We start from the raw sequence: 23,198 nt of genomic DNA, 5'->3' as shown, positions 1-23,198 counted from the left end.
ACCCAGCATTTTTACTGAGTTGTTTATTTTGTTGGAGCTGGAAGATGGCTGAAAGAATTCTCTTTCTTTGGTAGAATCTTGATAGTGTTCAAGCTCAGTAGTGAGTAGGGATTGGTGCAGCAAAGCATTTATTTTCTCTGAATAAGGTCGTCTGTGTTTTTGTATGAAAGGATGGTGGGGAAGGGGACTGAATATTTCCTAGGGCAGGGTCCATACCTGACTTATTTTTGGGTTTTATATTAGGTTTGCTTTTTAGTAGACTTTCTTAAACTTTAGTCCCTTGAATACCACCTTCATGATTTTTGGTATATCTATAGAACTCTTAATATTATTTACTGAATAAATTTTTCTAAAAATCATCTTCCATTTTACTCAGAGCCTCTTTCTAAATCCTAATATTCATCAAGACTGTGGGCATGATGGGCTAATTATATTTTTCTATAACGCACATTAAACTAAAATGAGAACTATTTAAAAAAAAAAAATGTTAGTCTGCCTACCATCCCCTAAAATTCTCTCACTGAATTCCCTGTGGGAAATCCTGTGGGATTTCCATAGGAATATTCAGTAAATGTTGGGTTAATAATGAATGACCATCATGTGCTTCATTCCTTTGCTCTGAGAGCAAATATCAGGAATGTTTTCAGTTACAACCTTGTCTCCATTTCTTCCTTAGGTCTCCATTTTGTCAGCAATGGAGCTTATTTGGAATCTTTGTGAGATTCTTTTTATTGAAGTAGCCCCAGGTGAGCATGGAATCATCCCTTCCCAACATCAAAGGTGTCTACCTTTCCTGCATGTCATGATGAGAGTTTAATTGCCCAGAATGCTCTTTTCATCACTCTCCATCAATGTAACCATCAGAAAGTTGTACGTAACACCCAAAGAAGCCTGCCGTTTTGTCACCTCTTAGAAAATGCCTCCTGAAAACCTAAAATGTTAGGCTGGTGGCCCCTGAAAAACACCAGTAAAACATGTTAAACTGCTGTATGACAGGGGTGGTCAGTATTTATGTTGTGGACTGGTCGAGCTTATGAAAGTTTTAGGAGAAGTCAGGGGAGGGGCATGGAATGGGTTCTCCCTCCTAGGCTCAGAAGGAGCCAACTCTGCTTACTCCTTGATCTCAGACTTCTGGCCTCCAGAAGTGTGAAATAATAAAGGCCTGTTGTTGAAAAATTTAAAAGAAAGAGAAACTTAAGGATGTGAGGGATTATATGGTGGGAGGCAAAATCACTTGGAGAATTCTGTCACCAGTGATTGGGGCAGGGGCAGCACTACACGTGAACTGTCCATTCTGAATTATTGCATGTTCTTGAACGAAATTGTGGGCGGTACGGTATCCTTGCTCTCTGTGGAGGTGCTGCAGGCTTTTTTTTTTTTTTTTTTTGTATCTCTTGATAGTTTATGTTTGCTGTTACCCATAAATGAGTGTTAGTAATCTCTGTAGTCCTAGCTTTTTACTCCTATTCCTGCTAAAGTCCTGAGCAACTTGAAATGAAAATTAGTTGTTTCTATGTTTACTTCCTCCAGTATATCTTGAGGGCTGTTGCTGTGTTTCTATCATTGTTGCTTACCTAGCACCTAATCAGTACCAGTCCCTAAGTGGCTGTTCCTTACCTGGCCATTGCACACTGCATCGTTGTGAAGGATTGGGGGTGGTGCAAGTGGTGAGATTCAGCCCTATCAAAGATTCAGTGAAAGGTGGAGCTGCCTGGCTCAGAGGAAGTATTCCTAAAGGTCCATTTGTCAGCCCAGTCCTTTATTCAGGACCATATGTGTGCCCACCTGCGAGGGATAAACCACTTCTCCATAGTTCTCTTCTCTGCCCTATACTTTCTGTCCGTACTGTGGGAAAGTGGAATTTGCTACAGATGAAGCTGAGGTTTGTGTGTGACAAGAGTCTTTCCTCCTAGCCGGCCCTCTCCTCCTCCACCTCCTTGACTGGGTCCGACTGCATGTATGTGAGGTGGACAGTTTGTTGGCAGATGTCCTGGGCAGTGAGAATCCAAGCAAGCATGAGAGCTTCTGGAACTTGGTAAGGACCTCATGCAGGTTGGGCCTTCCTGACTTTCACCTCACAGTGTTTTCCCAGTACTCATAGGCAGGCCTGAGGGTTGCCTGCTGAGCCTGCTCACACTCAGACTGGCTTTTGGGTCTGTGATTATGGAGATGCTCTTAGATCTTTGCTTCCCTGATCCACAGAAGAGTTTAGAACTAAGTTGTCATGTGAAAAAAAGTAATGCTTTGTAGGCTTTCTGGTGAGCAGGGAAATTTAGTTTCTTTGTGAATCTAAGGAAGAGAAGAGAAGATGGGGTAATACAAAACTGATTGATAGGGGCTGGGGGTGGGAGCTTAATGTAAATAAGCATGAGGGGTTTTGAGGTGATAGAAATGTTATAAAACTGGATTGTAATGATGGTGCACAACTCTGTAAACTTACTACTTAAATAGGTGAATGTTGGTGGTGTGTAAATTATAGGTCCATACAGCTATTAAAGATTGATGATCCTGAAGTCATTTTGGATTATCAGTTTGGAAGTCAACAGGTCTCAGGGGCGCCTGGGAGGCTCAGTTGGTTAAGTGTCCAACTTTGGCTCAGGTCATGATCTCGTGGTTCGTGAGTTCGAGCTCCATATTGGGCTCTGCACTGACAATACAGAGCCTGCTTGGAATTCTCTCTCTTCTCTATCTCTGCCTCTCACCCACTCACACTTTCTCTCTCTCTCAAGATAAATAAAAACTTAAAAAAAACAACAACCGTGAAGGAGGTCAGCATGTCTCTTGGTGTTGTGTGTGTGTATGTACGTACGTACGTACGTACGTACGTATGTATGTATTCTGTGCCTCTGAAAGCAATGCTTTTTTCCATTTACCTTTCCTGACTTGTGACCCATTTGGGAGGGCCTGGGGAGAAGATTGCAGTTGACCTGAATAATGGAAGGTTGATTTACTTATAAAATACGGAATTCAGGTAAAGAATTGTTGCCTTTGAGACAGGAAATCTTGGGCCCAGATTTTGAGTCTCTGATTCATTCACTGAATATTTATCAAGCACTCCTGTTTGCACGGCACTGGGGGAAACAACTATGACCAAAGTGGGCAAAGATTCCTGCTCTTCTGAGTCTTACATCTTGGGTGGGGAGACAGAAAATAAATACAGAAACAAGAAAAAGATGTAGCATGCCTCACAGTGAAGCCCAGTGGTATGGAGAGCAGGGGAGTCCGGGAAGGCCACCCTCATGAGGTGATCTGGGAGGAGGGGCGCTGGGCCAAAGGAGGGGAAAGAGCATTGCGGGCAGTGAGACCTGCAAAGCGCTCTGACCCGGAGGCACAGTGGGACGAGGAGCAGCGGGAGCAAGAGCTGGAGTTGGGGAGGTAAGGGCGGAGAGCCAAAGGGTCGGATCATAGGGCCCCCTGGACTGTCCTAGGACTTTAGCTTTAAGAGAGGCTGTAGAGCAGAGTGGTAAGAACATGGTCTGTGGTGCCAAACTGCCTGGGTTAGCATCCCAGTTCTGCCTCTAACTAGCTGTGGGGTCTTGAATGAGTTATTTAACTGCCGTTAGTTTCTTCTGTGCAACAGGGATAGTGATCAGATCGTGTTTAAGATCATGTAATGAGGAAATTAAAGCACATAAATGTGTGTAAGCTGGTTGATAGACACAGAGCTCCTGTTTTACCTTGGAGTCAGATGGGGTGAGGGGGGCTTTGGAGAGCTGAGCAAAGGTACACCATGATCTGATGTAGGTTTTCAAGGCTCTCTGGCTGCCCTACTGAGGACGGAGCAAGGGCAGAAGCAGAGACCAGTCTAGAAGCTATGGTACTAAACCAGGCAAAGACGTTGGGAACTTGGACAAGTGTAGGAGCTGAGCAGAGGAGGTCGTGAGAATTGATTAGATTCTGGTGCAGCTTAGATACAGTTGGTGAGATTTGCTAATAGATTGGATGTGCGTGCGTGTGTGTGTGTGTAAGAAGAGAAGGTAGGACGATCAGGTTGGTGAGTTGGAGGCATCTGGGTGTTTACTTTTACACATGCTATGTTTAAGATGCCTATAAAATCCAAGTGGAGACACTGACTAAGGCTGTAAGATATACAAGTCTGGAATCCAGAGAAGGAAGTCCAGGTTAGAGAATTTGGGGATTCGTCAGCCTATATATCCTTGGCTTTTTTCAGCATGACTTAGTAAGGGAGAATGTTACTATGTATGTTTTATATATATACTTGTGTGTATATTACTGTTGATTGTCATTATTCATAATGGTTGGGGTCTGTAAAGTTGCCTCGAACATTGTATTACTGATTACTGTAATACAGGGTTCTTCTGGCCTCTGATCATGTTTTTGTCAGCTGATCAGTATGTAACCTTGTGTTATATATGTTTTTGTTTAAAGATACCTTATTAAATATATATTATTGATTCCTGGGGTGCCTAGGTGGCTCAGTCGGTTTAGCGTTCAACTTCGGCTCAGGTCACGATCTCACAGTTTGTGGGTTCGAGCCCTGCATGAGGCTCTGTGCTGACAGCTCAGAGCCTGGAGCCTGCTGTGTCTCCCTCTCTCTGACCCTCACCCGCTTGCACTCTGTCTCTCAAAAATAAGTGGATATTAAAAGAAAATTTTAATATATATCACTGACTCCTTAACATTGAACTCATGGCTAAAAGCCTTGTAATGCATGCCTGAATGAAGCTTATCTGACATGTATTTTCTCCCTATCGGCCTTCATTAGCACTTAACACTGTATAGGGGCGCCTGGGTGGCTCAGTCGGTTGAGCGTCGGACTTCGACTCAGGTCACGATCTCGCAGTCCACGAGTTCGAGCCCCGCGTCGGGCTCTGTGCTGACAGCTCGGAGCCTGGAGCCTGTTTCCGATTCTGTGTCTCCCTCTCTCTGCCCCTCCCCCGTTCATGCTCTGTCTCAAAAATAAATAAACGTTAAAAAAAATTAAAAAAATAAAATAAAAAAAATTAAAACACTGTATAGCACTTCAGCACTATGCTCAGGGGCTCAGGAAAAAGCACAGACATACAGGGGAGCCTGGGTGGCTCAGTCGTTAAGCATCCGACTCTTGGTTTCTGCTCAGGTCATGATCTTACTATGGTTCATGAGTTCGAGCCCCACATTGGGCTCTGCACAGAGCCTGCTTAGGATTCATTCTCTCTCTCTCTCTCTCTCTCTCTCTCTCTCTCTCTGCCCCTCCTGCACTCACACTCTCTCTCTTTCAAAATAAATAAACTTAAAAAAAAAAAAGACTGAAAAAAATATACAAAAAAAGTGGTACTAAATAGATCCTGGAAAAGATACTTGTTTAGTGTGAGTTGATACAAGAAGGTAGAGCACCACCTATTTAACCTCAGCTGCAAATGTGCATATCAAGTGACTCAAATTTTTTGCCATTCTATACATGTCCACAAGTAATGGTGAAAGTACATCATATAATGATTTGGGGGTTACAAGTAGGCAAATTCAGAAACATGAAATCTATGAATAAACAGGATTGACTATATTGAGTGTATGCATCTGTGCATCTATTTGAACTGAAACTTATGAATCAATCTTATTTATACTCTGCCATTTTCTGTTTTATTCATTAAGTAAATTCTACGTCTAACGTGGGTCTTGAACTCGTGACTCCAAGATCAAGAATCACATGCTCTACTGACTGAGCCAGCTAGGCGCCCTTATTTCATTTTTTCATTTTTTTTTTTTCTTCAAAGTTTATTTATTTTGAGAGATAGCAGGGACAGGGGAGGGGGCAGAGAGAGAGGGAAAGAAAGAGAATCCCAAGCAGGCTCTGCACTGTCAGAGCGGATCCTGTCGCGGAGCTTGATTCCCATGAACCACGAGATCATAACCTGAGCCAAAATCAAGAGTTGGGTGCTTAACCTACTGAGCCACCCAGGTGCCCCCCCCCGCCCCATCATTTATTTTTAAAATGTTGGTTGCAGTGGTGCCTGGATGGCTCAGTCAATTAAGCCTCTGACTTTGGTTCTGGTCATGATCTCACATTTTGTGAGTTTGATCCCTGCTTCTCGCTCTCTATTTCTGTCCCTCGCTCACTTGTGCCCTCTCGAAAAATAAAAATTAAATAAATATAAGATATAAAATAAATATTGTTTAAAAATTAAAAAAAGGGGGCGCCTGGGTGGCTCAGTTGGTTGAGCATCTGACTTCGGCTCAGGTCATGTTCTCACGGTTCGTGGGTTCGAGCCCTGCGTTGGGCTCTGTGCTGACAGCTCGGAGCCTGGAGCCTGCTTCAGATTCTGTGTCTCCCTCTCTATCTGTTCCTCCCCTGCCCATGCTCTGTCTTTCTGTCTCTCTCTCAAAAATGAATAAAGATTAAAAAAAAAATTTTTTTTTTAAGATATAAAATAAACAATAAAATATATAATATATAAAAGTATGTTGGTTGCAATCTGTGATGGGTTACAACATGCAGTTTGAAAAGTATGGTTTAGGTTAAAACCATGAGACTAGATGAGCTAGATTACCTCTGGAGGAAAGGAACCATCATACTCCCCCAATGTAGGAAGTTAAAATGTGGATCGAGGAAACTGACTTCCAGGCCTTAACTCGAATGCTTATGTTCTTGGTATCCTCCCAGGTGACCATCTTGGTGCTACAGGGCCGGCTGGATGAGGCCCGGCAGATGCTCTCCAAAGAAGCCGACGTCAGCCCCACCTCTGCGGGCATGTGCCGAATTCTGGGGGACCTGATGAGGACAATGCCCGTTCTCAGTGTATGTGGGAGCAGACCTGCTCTGTTGGGCCATGAGATACGGGTTCGTTCACTAAGCACAAGGGGTTTCTGTGGCAATGGCATCTCACTGTGTCTTTCCCCTTAGCCTGGAAACACCCAGACGCTGACAGAGCTGGAGCTGAAGTGGCAGCACTGGCATGAGGAATGTGAGCGTCATCTCCAGGATGGCACGTTCGCCTCCAGTCCTCACCTGGAGTCTCTCTGCAAGGTGTGTGGGAAGGAAGTTCAGGTTGGGGTCCAAGTTGGAGCTGTGGTTCCAGTGCAGCAATAGCAGGAACATGATGGACAGGGCTGTCCATCATCTCTGCCATGAAGGAGAGAGCTTTCAGACCAAATGCTCTACTTGAGATTAGGAGAGTTAATAGAGAAGTTGCCCCTGGAACTAAAGGAAAATGTCTCTCTCCTTAGATCATGCTGGGAGATGAAGCTGCCTTGTTGGAGCAAAAGGAACTTCTGAATAACTGGTATCATTTCCTAGTGACCCGGCTCCTGTACTCTCATCCCACAGTAAAACCCATTGACCTGCACTTCTATGCCCAGGTGAGCCTGAGCTTTAAGGAGTGGGAGGAGGGAGTAGGAATCATGGGGGTAGGTCATTTTCAGTGTGTGGCCTCTTTGAGTTGAACCTCCCTGGAGAACAGGAAAGGTCTTTCCTTTTGCACCCCCTTTTTTTTAAGTTTATCTTTCTTTAGTAATCTCTACATCCAACTTGGGGCTCAGACTCATGACCTCAGAGATCAAGAGTTGCGTGCTCTTCTGACTGAGCCAGCCAGCCTCAATCAATTAATTGAGCAAGAGACGGCATGTATGCGTGAGCAGGGTAGGGGCAGAGGGAGAGAGAGAATCTTAAGCAGGCTCCACGCTCAGTGCAGGGGCCAATGCAGGGCTCAATTCCAAGACCCTGACATCGTTACCTGAACCAAAATCAAGAGTTGAATGTTCAACCAACTGAGCCATCCAGGTGCCCCTCTTTATTTTTTAAGTCATCTGTCCCCAACATGGGGCTCAAAGCATGACCCCAGAGGTGAAGAGTTGCATGGTCTTCCAACTGAGCTAGCTCAGCATCCCCTACTTTGGCCCTTTTTGAGGGACCCATCATCCTTCTCCAGGGTTCCCTACACAGAAGCCCTACCTGCCCCCTTGAGTCTCTGCTTACATCTGGGAATTGAGTTGGTCACCACCTTTCCACAGTCCAGCCTTGACCTGTTTCTGGGAGGAGAGAGCAGCCCAGAACCCCTGGACAACATCTTGATGGCGGCCTTTGAGTTTGACATCCACCAAGTGATCAAGGAGTGCAGGTAGGACCTGCTACACCCCCACCATTCTGTCTTGAGGTGTGCAGTTCAGCGGCATTAAGTGTATTCCCAGTGTTGTGCAGCCATCACTACCATTCTTTTTTTAAGTTTCATTTTACTTTGACAGACCATGCGCAAGTGCACATGTGCACAGGAAAGCAGGGGAGAGGGAGGGAGAGAGAATCCTAAGCAGGCTCCGCACTATCAGTGCAGATCCCGATGCAGGGCTGGAACTCAAGAACTGTGAATCAGACACTTAACCGATGAGCCACCCAGGCGCCCCTCCACCATCCTTTTTTAGAATGTCTTCTTCCTTCTCACTGGTGTCTTAACTTTCTTCCCACAGACATGCTCTTCTCCTAGGCCACATGTAGGTAGATCCTGGCTTCTCTCTGGACAAGCTTGGGGACCTTCCTAAGGCTTGGGGGCTACTGTATTTACAGCAGTTTTCATTTCAGGGATGTTTACTTGAACAACATTGCAGTAAATTACTTTGGTATTTAAAATCCATAAAAAGCCAGCAGACTTATTTCTTGGAACCTGATGGATATGCATACCACCTTAAGGGACAGTACTTCTCATTAGTTTCCCTGTCTAGTGAGCCAAGGGCTACCACCCCAGCAAACTGCTGGTTGAGTCTGTTTAGAGCAGGGATTCTACACCACCCCTCTCCTCAAAAGGGTATCTTGTCATCGCATTGAACCTTCAGCAAGGCTGGAAAAGGAGTATCAGACATAATGAATCACAGGTAAAGCTTACTAGGAGTTTCCATACATAGGAAGTCAGACACAATTTATATTCCCTTCTTGTGCATCCTGGACAAGTGGGTATTGAATTGAAGACTCCCGGAAGGGAGAGAGTTGGGAACTATAGCAGATGACCTTGCTCAACTATCAAATTCACTGATCTCGACTGGATAACTTTTAATAGATCTGGGCAGTGGGAAGGGATCCTTTCCTGCTATGCTCCTGTTGGAGCGAAAAGAGAACCAGGGCTTGAAGAAAATGGTGCTAGATTTGGAGAAAGAAAACCGAGTTTTATGTCTATATCCTTTTCACAGACCTGTAGTTGGAGCTGGAAGGTGACTCACAGAATCCAGCTGATGAGGGGCATCTGCACGGAACCGTTAGTGAGAATCACTTACAAAGGCACACACATGTGTCATTATTTGGCTTTGTCATTGCCTCAGCCTATAATTCGGAGTAATAGGCATTCCCAAATATACTGTCTGTTATAGTATTGGGTTATTTCCATTAAGGCTTCCTTCATAAACCACATCTGAATTTTTAGGAACAAATCAGATTTGAACAGAACCAGGAGGAAGGATAATGAAAAGGGAAAACACCCTGTTCTTTGCAGTGACAGTAGAAGAAAAAGGGGAATGCCAGAGAAGAGGAATGGCTTTCATGAATGCCCCAGAAAATGGCATCACCCTCCTCCCACTCACACATAGGGATCAGGCTCTCAGCCCCTCAGTCTGAGCACCTCTCTCTCCTGGCAAGCAGGAAAGAGTCTAAAGTATTTCTGTTTGCTATAAACTTTGGAGTGTGGGTTTTTCTAAAAAATTTTTTTAACATTTTTTCTTTTTCTTTTTGAGACTGAGTGTGAGTGGGGGAGGGGCAGAGAGAGTGAGATACAGAATCCGAAGCAGGCTCCAGGTTCTGAGCTGTCATCAGAGAGCCTGACTTGGGGCTTGAACCCACAAACTGCGAGATCAAGACCTGAGCCAAAGTCGGACACTCAACCAACTGAACCACCCAGGCGCCCCTGGAGCTTGGGTTTTTCTGATCCGGGAGCTACTTCCTACTCTGTTCTGAAAGAGGCACCATAATGCAAGTCTTGAAACCTCATCCCAGAAACTGGAGGAAAGGCTGAAGTACCTTTAGAGAGAGTAGTAGAGCTTTAGGAATGTGCCCTCCTGGATGGGGAAGGATTGGATTTGGCATTTTACGAACACTTGGTTTCTCTTGGTTTGTACCAGTCAGACCCAAGCTTGGTTCCTGGGAAAGTGGGGAACGTCTGGTGTTGGGCCAGTGGGCTGGTGATGTAGGCAAGTCTCGCCGCTTTCTTTGGGTATGACGTCAACTGGGTTCATGACTACCCTGCAAAGGGGAATGAAGGGAATCCTTTCTAAAGGTGCTAAAAAGGAGATTTCTAAATGAGTATTCGATGATCCCCATGTTAGCCAGACCCTAAGAGGCACAAAGGGCAGTGAAGGGTGCCGAAGTGGAGCATAAAGGCCCTCAGAGGCCATAGTTCATCAGCCCTTGCTGGAGAGCTGCATGTCAGCCTATCATCCCCACAGCCAGAAGGAGAAGTTGGGAATCCTCCAAGTACTCATTTCCTCCTCTCTGGCTTACAGCTTCCTCTAAAAGCCGGTTCCTTGCTACCTGGCAAAAGGAAACAGGGAGCTGGCATGTACTTCACTGGGAGCTAGGCGGGACGGCAGCTTTGTGGTGCCCTTAAAGTCCTGTCACAATATTGAACTAGAAGGAAACAGGTCTTCCTTCAAAAATTAAGAAGAGGTCCAGTTTAATGTTTACCTTATCTAGAATCTTCTTGCTAGAACTTTGTCCCGGCCCATAACTTTGGCTGCAGATTATGGCGGTGTGCAGACCCTCACGCACCATTTACAGAAGAAGGTCCACAGCCGCCAGAGCTCAGTTAGGTAGTGGTTGCTGCAGAGGTGCCAAAACAAGATACAGGAGTTGGGGTAAGGGGGCAACAGTGGCCCAGTGCAGGGCAAACAGTCCCGTGGAGAGTTACACTTGTTTCCTCTGGGTGGGGCCTTCGGCATGGCTGGTCTTCCCAGCTCCACAATTTTCTCTTTTCTAGCAGAGGCCACTCCAGAGCTGTTGAGTCTTCCTCGAACATTTTTGAACAATGAGGCTGTTTGCTTGGTTTGTGTAGAGGTTGCCTTGGGAATTCTCCATCATTTGTGTGTGAAGCTCCAAAATCTGTTGTTGAGACTTGTCTGGCTTTGCAGGGAGGGTATGGCGGCCTTGTTCAACACTCCATCCTGTCTTGGTCACTCGAGCAGTGTCATTAGCACCCTGCCTTCAGTGGTCGCTGCCCTGTGGCCTTGGAGGCTGCTGTATCCCTTTGGGAGATGCTTGAGGGCTGCCAGACTAGGGCATGCTGTGGCTCCTCGGCCACCTCACTGGCTGTCTCACTAACTGTCACATCAGTCTGGGCAACAGCAGCTGTTCAGGAGGGCCGAGGTACCATCTCCCCTCACCCATCCTTTATGCCCCACACTGTGCCAAGCTTTGCGATTATAGCAGTTTTTCTTGTATTCCTGAATGTATTACCTAGGCCAGATGTTGTGGAACCCCTTAAGAGAGGACCCTATATCAGATTGTAAGGTGAGGAAAAGCTTCTCAAAGGAGGCTACACTCAAAGTGGAGTCCTGAAAAGTTCAGCCAAAAACATCATTTTGGGCAGAAACAAAAACATACGGAAAGACAGGAAAGAAAGAAGACCTGTTACCTGCTGAAGGAACTGTAAACATCTCTTAGGACCAAAACACTAAGTGAGGGGTTGAAATGACAGAGGTCAGAAAGGTGTCAGATTATCAAGGACCAGATACACTGTACCCAGTAGTTTTGATTGTATCCAAATGGGGAGCCACTGAGGATTTTAGCAAGATAGTGCTGTGAAATTTGTATTTGAGAAAGAACAGTCTGAAGAGTGTGGAGGACAGCAAGGCTGGCAGCTGGTAACTTAACAAAATTACTAAAATGGTTAGTAATTACAGTAATGTGATAATAGTTAAGATTTACTAGACTAAGTTTTAATGGATTATTTCAATTTATCTTGGAACAGACCTTTGAGATAGGTGCCTTTTTTTTTTTTTTAAGTTTATTTACTTATTTTGGGGTGCCTGGGTGGCTCAGTCGGTTAAGCGTCTGACTCTGGATTTTAGTTCAGGTCATGGTCTCATGATTTGTGAGTTGGAGCCCTCCAATGGGCTCTGTGCTGGCAGTGTGGAGCCTGCTTGGAATTCTGTCTCTCCTCTCTCTGCGCCACAGCACAGAGCCCCACGTGGGGCATTGATCTCATGATCATGACCCAAGCCAAAATCAGAAGTTGGACACTTAACCGACAGCCATCCAGGTGCCCTGAGATAAAAAGTGCTGTTTTTTTCTTTTCTTCTTTAATTTTTTTTTTTTTTTTAATGTTTATTCATTTTTGAGAGGGACAGAGCATGAGCAGGGCAGGGACAGAGAGAGGGAGACACAGAATCTGAAGCAGGCTCCAGGCTCTGAGCTGTCAGCACAGAGCCCAACGCAGGGCTCGAACTCACAGACTGTGAGATCACGACCTGAGCAGAAGTCGGACGCTCAACCGACTGAGCCACCCAGGCGCCCCAAAAGTGCTGTTTTTTCCAAGCCTATCTCGCATATGAGGGAAGTGAGCCCTGGTAAAGTCACACTGCCAGCTAACAAGGGCCCTGTGGCTATTTGGCCCCAAAGCCACTTGCTAAAGCCCATACAGTTTGCTGAGCTCTTAAGCACTAAGGAAGCCATCAAGAAGTTCTATTAACTCAACTTCAAAATTATCTCAACTGGTTACTTCTCGTTCCCTCCTCAGCTGCCACCTTAGCCCAGCCACCATTATCAACAGCCTGAACTATTGCAGGTTGACTGGCTTCACCACCGTCCCCATCTCTACATTGTCCATTTGGACACAACCGTTCGAGTACTCTTTTCAGTCTTTAAGTTTTTATTTAAATTCCCATTAGTTAACACACAGTATAGCACTAGTTTCAGGTGTACGGTATGGTGATTCATCACTTCCATACAACACCCGGCGCCCATCACAAGTGCACTCTTAATCCCCATCACCTATTTAACCCATCTCTCCACCTCCTTCCCCTCTGGTAACTATCAGTTTGTTCTCTAGAGTTAAGAGTCTGTTTCTTGGATTGCCTCTTTTCTCACTCTTTTTTATTCCCACTTTGCTCATTTTAAGATTTTATTTTATTTTAAACGTTTATTTTTCTTAAGTTTATTTATTTTGAGAGAGAGCACGGGGGAAGGGCAGAGAGGGAGAAAGGGGGAGAGAGAATCCCAAGCAGGCTCCACATGTTCAGTGCAGAGCCCAGTGCAGGGCTTGAACTCATGAACCATGAGGTCATGACCTGAGCCAAAATCAGTTTGGACGCTTAACCGATTGAGCCACCCAGGAGCCCCTTTAAGATTTTTTAAAGTAATCTCTACACCCAAGGTGAGTGTCAAACTCACAACCCTGAGATCAAGAGTCCCATGCTTTGCTGACTGAGCCAGCCAGGCTTTTTAGTTTTTGTTTTTTAAGAGAGAGTGGGAAGGGCAGAGGGAGAGGGAAAGAGAGAAAGAATTCCAAGCAGGCTCTGCACTGTCAGTATGGAGCCCGATGTGGGGCTAGAACTCACAAACTGCAAGATCATGACCTGAGCCAAAATCAAGAGTTGGACACAACTGACTGAGCCACCCAGGTGCCCCAGGAAGCATTTCTTTAAAAATTGTTATTTATTTCAAGAGAGGGAGAGAGAATTCAAGCAGGCTCCACCCCTGAAGTGGGGCTCAAACTCATGAACTGTGAGATTGTGACCTAAGCTGAAGTCGGACACTAAAAAGACCAAGCCACCCAGGTGTCCCTACCATAGCTTCTTTATCCATTCATAAGTCCATGGACTCTTGGGCTGTTGCCATAATTAGGCTATTGTAGATAGTGCTACAATAAACATAGGGGTGCATGTATCCTCTTGAATTAGTATTTTTGTATCTCTTGGGTTAATACTTAGAAGTACAATTGCTGGATAATAGGATAGTTCTATATTTATTATTTATTCATGTATTTATTTTTGAGAGAGCGCGCACACACACACCTGTGAGTGAGGTGGGGAGGGGCAAAGGGAGAGAAACCAAGAATCCCAAGCAACTTCCATGCTGAGCATGGAGCCTAATGCCCCATGGAGCCCATGACCCTGGCATCGTGACCTGAGTGGAAATCAAAAGAGATCTAGTGACCCAAGGTGGTTCTATCTTTAACTTTTTTTTTTTTTTTTAAACTAAGCTCTACACCTAATGTGGGGCTTGAACTTATGACCCCTAGATCGAGAGTTGCATGCCTACTGACTGAGGTAGCCAAACATCCCCTCTATTTTTAACTTTTCGAGGAACCTCCATACTGTTTTCCAGAGTAGCTGTACCAGTGTGCCTCTCCACCAACAATGCATGAGGGTTCCCTTTTCTGGGCATCCTTGCCAACACCTGTTGTTTCCTGTGTTGTTGGTTTTAGCCATTCTGACAGGGGTGAGGTGATATCTCATTGTAGTTTTGATTTGCTGCTTGTTTTCAGTGTTAAGCCATTTTTTCCTGCTTTCTGTCCCAGTGGCTTCCCATCACGAGGCACTAAGTGAGCTGGCCTTTGCCTGACTTCAAGTTTGAGTCACACGGGCTTCAGTCTGAAGTAGGAACGAGACTGACTTCCTGCTCCAGAGCCTTTACACTGACTGTTGCTCTATTTCAGGGCTGTTCCTTTCTCTTGTCTTCCTGTGGCAGGTTCTCCCTCCTCCTCCAGCCCTCTGTTCTAAGAACTAGTCCCTCGTCATTAATGTTCTCTCTGGTCCTTATTCTAGGAGGGTGGACTGTGCCTGTAGTTGTGAGTAGGGGAGGCAACTTGTTTTTAGATCTTCTGGGTTAACATTTGCTCACCTTATTTAATATTCTTCCTTAAGACTGGCCACTTCTGATTTCATCTGTTACCCTTGAATTTTTTAGAACTTCAGTCTCTAAAGATAGCTTCAGAGTCTCAGAGAGCTGTACTGACCATCATAATTCCTCCACTTTGGCAAAGAAGCTGAAGTTAAATAACTGGCCAGTCACTGAGTTAGCAGGACTGGATTTGAACCAATTTGCAGTGCTGCTAGAGCACATCCATGGTGGTCTCTAAGCAGTTTAGTAGGGCACTATTTATGTGTTAACCTCAAGCTTGGATTTACTGATTTTTGTATTTATAGAGCACTACTGAAAAGAATTTTTTAAAGATATTTTATATCCATTTTCCCATTTTTTTCTTTAAACAGTCCAGGTAGGCAAGAGATAAAATTACTTCCATTTTCCAGATGACAGGGACAGAGAGGTAAGGACTGACTGAAATGGTGGTCTCGAGTTCCATTTGTAGTATCTTTTCCACGAAAGCACTGTCTAGTTAACCCAATGACAGTGTTCAGTTGAATTACTGATACATAAGGACGTATGACGAAGTTAGAATAGTTAAGAGCAACAACATTATCTGATGAGTTGGGGGTTTTGTTTAGGGGGCTGCCATAAACAGATCTTATTTATTGGAATTCTTGTCTAGAAAGGACAAGGTCAGGAAGGAACATAACAGAATAACAAAATTAGTAAAGCCATAGCTAAGGAAAACATGGCCCAGGAGAGTACTCTTTTGTTTATTTGTTTGCTTATTAGTTTATTTGTTTTGAGAGGCAGGGAGGGGCAGAGAGAGAGGGAGAGAGAATCCCAGATCAAAGCCCATGGGCTTTGAACTCATGTACCATGAGATCATGAACTTGGATCAAGTCCATTGCTCAACTGACTGAGCCACTCAGGTGCCCCAAGAGAGAACTCTGTAAAAACTTGAGCATGTTAGGACTTCGTGTAGCATGTAATGAATTTTTAGAACTTAGTATTGGAGGATGATAGAAATAGAGGAAAATCTTTGAAATTTGGCACAGATAATTTTTTTTTAATGTTTATTTTTGAGACGGAGGGAGGGGCAGAAAGAGATGGGGACAGAGTGGGCTTTGCCCTGACAGCAGAGAGTCTGAAATGGGGCGCACAAACCGTGAGCACATGACCTGAGCCAAAGTTGGATGCTGAACCAACTGAGCCACCCAGATGCCCCAGCATAGATCATTTTTTAAATGATCTCTGTGCCCAACATGGGGCTCAAACTCATGGCTCTGAAATCAAGAGTCTCATGCTCTACTGACTCAGCCAGCCAGGTACCCCAGCACACACAGTTTTTTGAATGAATAATACAGAGCTATTAATAAAGTTGGAAAATAGCTGATCTTCAAAATGAATGTCAGGAAGGCCAACAAGCATATTTATTCCCTAATGGTGGAATCCTGGAACAGATGGAGTCTCTGAGTATGTCCACATCCTTAAGAATGAGGCAGAAGTTTTAAACATTTGTCCAATAATTCAGTGTAAGCCAATCCCTATTTTTATATCACGAAAGCAGCATTTTTTACCTTAATGCATTATTACACCTCCGAGACTGTGTCTGCCTTGGTAGTCTGCTCCTTTCATTTGTGCTTGATTTTGTTACAGAAAGCAATCATTAAAGCTTCTTTTCCCTTCTCCCAAGATTTAGAAAATAGGCATCAAATACAGAAGGCCTATGCCAAGTAACAAATGAATAACCTAACCCGAAATGATGGAGGCACACTGATAAGTGTGCTGGTACACTGTACAAAAGGATGCTAGGGAGCTTACAAACATTGATGATGTAAAACAGTGATTTCCAAGGAACTTAATCAGACCTTCAAAGGGCCTTAGAAACCTGCATTTTTCACAAGGGCCCTAGATGATTCTAGGCTTTGATTAAAAGTTTGATTTGGGTTGGGGGGGGGGGGATGTGAAGTATAGTTTGGGGAAGGACTTAACCTTCATCCTGGTCAGACTATAAATACAATAAAATTACAAATCTTGTAACTGAACAAAAATTTCTTCATGCAAAGTATTAAACCTGAACACAAGATGGTTTTTAAACTGTCTTATGTATACAGTTGTATTCATAAAGTACGCTAATCAAAAGCTATACAATGAGAAACATTAACAGTGAATCCAAATGAAAATATGTTCCTCTGAATTCCATGTTTCCTGAAGCATCAGAAACCACTAATCTTTTAGTCTTTTTTTTTTTTTTGAGAGAGAGCGCGTGCGCGCTCATGCAAGTGGGGGAGGGGCAGAGAAAGGGGGGAGAGAGAGAATCTCAGTCAGGCTCCACACTGGCACCACAGAGCTCAGAGTCTGATGCAGGGCTCAAACTCTCTAATTGTGAGATTATGACCTGAGCAGAAGTCAGATGCTCAACTGACTGAGCCACCCAGGTGCCCCAGTGTTTGTTTATTTTTGAGAAAGCATGAGTGGGGGAGGGGCAGAGAGAGGACGGAGAATCTGAAGTGGGCTCTGCACTGACAGTAGCGAGCTGGACATGGGGCTTGAACTCATGAACCATGAGATCATGACCTGAGCCAAAATTGGACGTTCAGCCAGCTGAGCCACCCAGGTGCCCTGATCTTTACTTTTTTATCTTTAAGTTTATTTATGAGAGAGCGAGCAAGAGCGAGAGAGCACGTAAGCAGGGTAGCGGGAAAGAGGGGGACAAAGAATCTGAAGTGGGCTCTGCACTGACAGTAAGAGAGCCCAGTGTGGGGCCTGAACTCATGAATCATGAGATCATAACCTGAGCCAAAGTCAGACACTTAACCTACAACCATCCCATCTTTTTTTTAATTGAAGTATAGTTGATGTGTTAGTTTCAGGTTTGCAACATTGAACAATTCTGTACGTTACAAAATACTCCCCACCAACAGTGTAATTACTATGTCATCACACAAAGATTATTATGTTCCCTGTGATGTACTTTTCATCCCCACGACTGACTTATTGACTTATTTTCTAACTAGAAGTTTGTACCTCTTCACCTAGTTCTCCCATCCTCCCAACCTCCTCCCCACTGGCAACCACCAGTTCTGTTTTTATAAATCTGTTTCTTTTTGTTCTTACACATTATTCTGTATCCACACTGTCTGCATCTGATTGGATCCTTGAATTTTCTTTTCACTGTGACATTCTCCATAGATACAGATTATTGGCTGCCACTTTGAGGGTTGACCTTCCTTCTGGGTATGCACTGTCAGTCCTCACACCACACAGAGAAATTTCTTCCAAACGGATTTCGGCTTGTCACTGTCCCACCTATCCTTTTATTCAAAGAACATGAGGGGTCCTGCTCATGCTCTGCTCATATGGATCCTACTCTCTGACCCCGACTCTCCTCCTTGGGTTTGAACCCACAGCATTGCCTTAAGCAACTGGTGGTTTGTGGCCCATCTGACAGACCTGTTGGATCACTGCAAGCTCCTCCAGTCACACAACCTCTAGTAAGTATGTGGCAGCCAGGCCAGCCCTTGGGACTTGGCGGGGGGAGGGGGGTCCACTGTAAGGAAGCATGGTTGGCTGTGGGAGGGCCCTGAATGGAGCAGGCCATGGGTTTTGGTCTCATGTTACATTTTATTCCAGCTTCGGATCCAACATGAGAGAGTTCCTCCTGCTGGAATATGCCTCCGGCCTGTTTGCTCATCATAGGTAGGAAGACCCCAACGTGCTTTTCAGCATGCAAGATGGTGTTCTTTCCCATCTGGTTCCCTGAAGTCTACGGGGCGTGCGGGAGGAGCCATCTCAGTGCCAGTCCTTGAGCTCCAGGGCAGCACCTGGGCTCTCCAGGCCCTCATGTCTGTCCTCGGACTGTTGCAGCCTCTGGCAGTTGGGAGTGGATTACTTCGACTACTGCCCTGAGCTGGGCCGAGTTTCCTTGGAGCTGCACATTGAGCGGATCCCTTTGAGCACTGAGCAGAAAGCCCTTAAGGTGCTGCGGATTTGTGAGCAGCGGCAGATGACTGAGCAAGGTGAGCCTGCCCTCTTCCCGGCATACTTTCTGCTCATGCCGTGCCAGCCACACTAGAGAGAGGCCGGGCAGCGCGTGCCAAGAGATAAGCCAAAACAGGAAAATTACTGAGGAAGGAAGGACAAGGAGCTGGGGATCCACCGAGACTTAGAAAGCAATGGAGCACATTACCTTTTAAAAGGATTCTTACTCACTTCTGTCTCCTGCCTACCCTAAGTTCAGGGTTGGGGTCAGCTTCTCCCAGGTGGGTTGCTGTTGCTAAGGCTGCTCAGTGGGGAAGAAGTAGGACCAGAGTCATCTCAGGAGGAGCACAGAAAGGAAAGCGGTGTTATTTGTTCCTCCTCCCCTCACCGTTGAGTGCAAAAACTCAAGTTTTCTTTTCAAGGCATTTGCTTGCGTATGACCATCTCTGAAAGCACATGGCATTCAAGACCCAAAGGGTGTTTTTGACACCTGGACAGATAATGAAGGAGCTGACCTTTGGAGAGCAATAAAAATCTTTTTGCCATCCCTGAAATCAAACCCACTCACAAAGCCAGTCCTGCCAAGGTGGGTCATTGTGTGATCAGAGCCAGGAGACAATTTATAAACCCCAAAGTTCCCAGTGTTACCGACCAACTTGTATTTGGAGCCTGTGGACAGGCTGCAGAAAGCTCAGAGGAGTCGGGAAGCCTGTTTCTGTCCAGCAAGGGTTATGAATGGAGTGACTTGCAGGGTGAAAAGTTAACCTTCTTTCTTTTTTCTTGCCAAGTTCGCAGCATTTGTAAGATCTTAGCCATGAAAGCTGTCCGCAACAATCGCCTGGGCTCTGCCCTGTCTTGGAGCATCCGAGCCAAGGATGCAGCCTTTGCCACGCTGGTGTCAGACAGGTGGGTTCAGTCAGTCCCTTTTGGCTTTCTGGGAGCTGTATGGGAAGTTGGGAGGTTGAGGAAGTGGGGCCTGGGACTGCCGCTCTGACCTCTGGGCCTGGCCTTGCAGGTTCCTCAGGGATTACTGTGAGCGAGGCTGCTTTTCCGATCTGGATCTCATTGACAACCTTGGGCCAGCCATGATGCTCAGTGATCGACTGACCTTCTTAGGTGAGTCTTTGGGCTCTGTCCCCCGGACCTTCGGCATGGTGGAGATGGGAGGTACCATCTAGACTTCTCCAGTGTTTCCTTCCTGTTAAGCCCAAATTCCAAACCACATAGAACCCTGTGTGCCAGACTCTGCAAAGCATACTTTCTGGTTAACATTTCCCAGTGATTTCAAAATTAAAGAGAAAGGTGCAAAAGTAGTTGCAGGAATAAGGAACTCCCATGTATACACTTTATCCAGATTCACATTTATATTTTGCCTCATTTATTTTATTAGGTTTTTAGGGAACAGTCTGAAAGTAAGTTGGAGACTTTGTTTCCCTTTCCTCATAAATACTTGAGCATGTATTTTCTAAGAACAAGAACATCCTCCGATATAACCAGTTACCAGAATGCACTGCTCTCCTCAAATCTGTAATCTACATTCTGATTACATCCGCTGTCCCAGCAAGGTCTTTTATCAACTCCATGTTCACAAATTCAGTTGTCCTGTCTCTTTAGTGCCCCTGCCTTTCTTGGTGTTTCTTCACTGTGACATTTTTGAAGAATCTGTTCAGCTTTCTTATAGAACGTTCTCTATAATCTACGTGAATGGGGAGGGGCAGAGAGAGGGAGAGAGAATCCCAAGCAAGCTCCACACAGCCAGCACAGAGCCTGACTTAGGGCTTGAACTCACAAACTGCGATGTCATGACCTGAGCTGAAATCAAGAGGTGGACATTTGACCCACTGAGCCACCCAGGCACCCAAAACATGTTTTTGTTGTTTTTTTTTTTAATCCTGTTGTTCTCATTGGTCCAGGACGTTTGTTGTCAGTTCTGAAAGAATCTCTCTGCTTTCACGTGGCTGGTCTGGGGTTTCTCTTGGCTTGTTTAGGGCGAGAGGTGACCTAGTGTTCTCTCTTCACAATAGGAAAGTACCGCGAGTTCCACCGATTTTATGGGGAGAAGCGCTTTTTTGATGCGGCTTCTCTTCTCCTGTCATTGATGACTTCTCAGATTGCTCCACGATGTTTCTGGGTAACACTACTAACAGATGCCCTGCCCCTTTTGGAACAGAAACAGGTACAGTTTTAATCCACAGTGATTTTGTGTTTTATAGTCTTTGACAGAATGCTTCATTCTGTAGCTGTTGCACATCCACACATCATCTCCCAAGTAGAGCCCTGTGTGGGGGGCATTCTCTCGTAATGCCCTGCCTGGAAATAAGAGTATCTACGACGAGAAAAGCTACTTAATTTGAAATGAGGCAGCTGTCTACTAACAATACTCAGCCTAGTGCCCTGACGAGAAAGGCTGGGGGTGACAGTACGGGTGCTGTTCTTCCAGGGCTGATATATGAAGCCTGCCCCTCCAAAGGGCATGCACGGAAGGCAATCTCTGAACCCGGGCACATGCCCAGATCAGCGCAGGCCTTGGTTGGGAAGCATCTAAGCAAAACGGCTTCTTTTTTCTCTTTTAGGTGATTTTTACAACAGAGCAAACATATGAGCTGATGAGATGTCTGGAGGACTTGGCCTCAGGAAGGCCAGTGCGGGGAGAGCCTGGTGCTCAGCGACTCCAGGTCATTTTAGCTTTTGGGTTGTTGATTCTATAATGGCGAGAAGAAAAGGCTCCCTCTATCTTGGACTCCCCTACTTCCCTCCTGAAACGCTAGCCCCTTACAAATTTGTCCTTCTTGGTTTGGCTCTTAACCTGTAATTGACACACCAGCTTGTTTTAGGAGAAAGTGGGGTGATCCTAGTGTTCTGGTCTCTCCTCGTCTGTTGGTCAGTCGCAGAGGTTCTTTGCATGCAGTTCCCTCAGATAAATCACTTGCTAGAAGCTATTAAGGGTTAAATGCCCTTGGTCTGCCTCTGAGTCACATAGAACCTTGCAGAACTTTAAAGAAGGAACACTTCCTGCCATACCTTATGCTGGCCTTCTTTGCTTTTTAGGAGGACATAGAGAACACCAAGCTGGAAATGCTGAGACTTGCTCTTGCGCGAAATCTTGCCCGGGCCATTATAAAAGAAGGCTCACTGGAAGGCTCCTGAGGCTAGCCAAGAGCTGCTGTAGCCTGGCATCTTTGTATGACAATGTATATAAATTTTTGAAAGAATAAAAACATTTCTTCCCCCTCAAATAGAAGGCAAATTCTTAAAAGTTCAGCTAGGGGTTTTTTCCTACCTCTGCTGTGAACTTAAGGTGTTAGAAAGTACGCGTTCTGTTCTCCTTGGCATGGAACTTTTTTCCTGGTCTCCCAAAAGAAAAAGCCACTCCTGGAAGTTATGATGGTGAGTGCAGTGCCCTCTTTCCTATTTGAAAGTCAAACGAGAGCAGTCAGTGGTTTACACAGGCTTCTGAAATTGAGCCTCATTTTAGAATCAACTGGAACATTATGTTAATTGTTCTGTCCTTTAAAAAAGGAAAAGGTCCGGGAACCTGTACTTTCATCAACAAAAACCTCAGGTGATGCCAGCAGATGTGTCTACATTTGGAATTCATAAATGGTACTCTGTCCACTGTGGGGTGAATGGGTATTAGGATTCCAGCTACGGCAAAAATGATTTTATTTGACATGCAGCAGAACAAGGGCAGCAGAGTTGGGATATCGTATACAGCCATTTGTCACAAAGCAGTGACCTCAGTAGTAACACTCAATTTTAATGTCTAAAGCTTATTATAAAGGTGTATTTTCACACAGTAATCCCATAAACCTTCCCAGGGCTGCTAGCAGCTGGCTTTTGGAAAGCTCTTGGATTTACTCTGTATGTTGTGAATGGATTCACTTTTGACCTGTTCTAATCAAGCAGTGAATTCTGCTTGCTGAAGCTGGAAAGGAAGCAGGAGAGGACCTTCTGATACAGTAAGGAAACCTGGCAAAGTGCAGGGAGGGATCAGGGATTGTGGCATGTGCCACCTTTCCCCGGAGATGGCTTGGAGCCATCCGGCTAAGCCCAGATGAGCTGAGTGCTCTTTCCTCAGCTGGTGGTTGTCCCTTTCTTGCCCTGTGAGGCCTGGAGTCCCTGGCCCACTTGCATCTGGTAGAAGGAGCAACTCGGACAAGCGGTCGGAGGTTGAGCACTGCCGAAGCAATAGGGTCTGGTGACTCGATTCAAGCACGGCTCCTAATCTCACCACCTCCAGACCCCGTATCTTGCGGACATGCCCCTCAGCAGCTGGGGACAGTCAAGTCCTAGGCAACAGGTAAGAAGTCTAGTGCAATACGCCTGACCCTGAGGCTGCCTGTTCCCAAATACATGCCATACCACAGGCCAAATGGTGGGAAGAGGGGGAAGCCTAAGCAGGAGAATGCAGAGGATGATGGGAGTTGTCCTCTCCTTCAGAGACTCAAAGGGCAGGAGAGCAGTTTATTTCATGCCAAGCAAGAGGTAGTGAGTAGGA

General features: G+C 45.4%; 1 protein-coding gene across 1 annotated transcript in view; it reads left to right on the top strand.

The window, feature by feature from the left end:
- NUP85 (nucleoporin 85) overlaps positions 1-21,959 on the top strand; it is a 36,783-nt gene extending 14,824 nt beyond the window's left edge. The window contains exons 6-19 of the mRNA XM_019466241.2: positions 677-746; positions 1,914-2,035; positions 6,602-6,736; positions 6,842-6,964; positions 7,165-7,296; positions 7,948-8,054; positions 18,130-18,213; positions 18,353-18,418; positions 18,587-18,738; positions 19,489-19,606; positions 19,716-19,816; positions 20,725-20,876; positions 21,274-21,375; positions 21,749-21,959. Coding sequence (XP_019321786.1) covers positions 677-746; positions 1,914-2,035; positions 6,602-6,736; positions 6,842-6,964; positions 7,165-7,296; positions 7,948-8,054; positions 18,130-18,213; positions 18,353-18,418; positions 18,587-18,738; positions 19,489-19,606; positions 19,716-19,816; positions 20,725-20,876; positions 21,274-21,375; positions 21,749-21,847 — 1,563 coding nt within the window. The 3' untranslated portion in view covers positions 21,848-21,959. The remainder of the gene's footprint in view (positions 1-676; positions 747-1,913; positions 2,036-6,601; positions 6,737-6,841; positions 6,965-7,164; positions 7,297-7,947; positions 8,055-18,129; positions 18,214-18,352; positions 18,419-18,586; positions 18,739-19,488; positions 19,607-19,715; positions 19,817-20,724; positions 20,877-21,273; positions 21,376-21,748) is intronic.
- Positions 21,960-23,198: the final 1,239 nt, after the last annotated feature.

The sequence above is a fragment of the Panthera pardus genome, unplaced genomic scaffold (assembly GCF_024362965.1).
Source record: "Panthera pardus isolate Hobbes unplaced genomic scaffold, ASM2436296v1 HiC_scaffold_3, whole genome shotgun sequence".
NCBI classification, from domain to species: Eukaryota; Metazoa; Chordata; class Mammalia; order Carnivora; family Felidae; genus Panthera; species Panthera pardus.
This window is presented reverse-complemented; position numbering and strand designations above follow the sequence as displayed.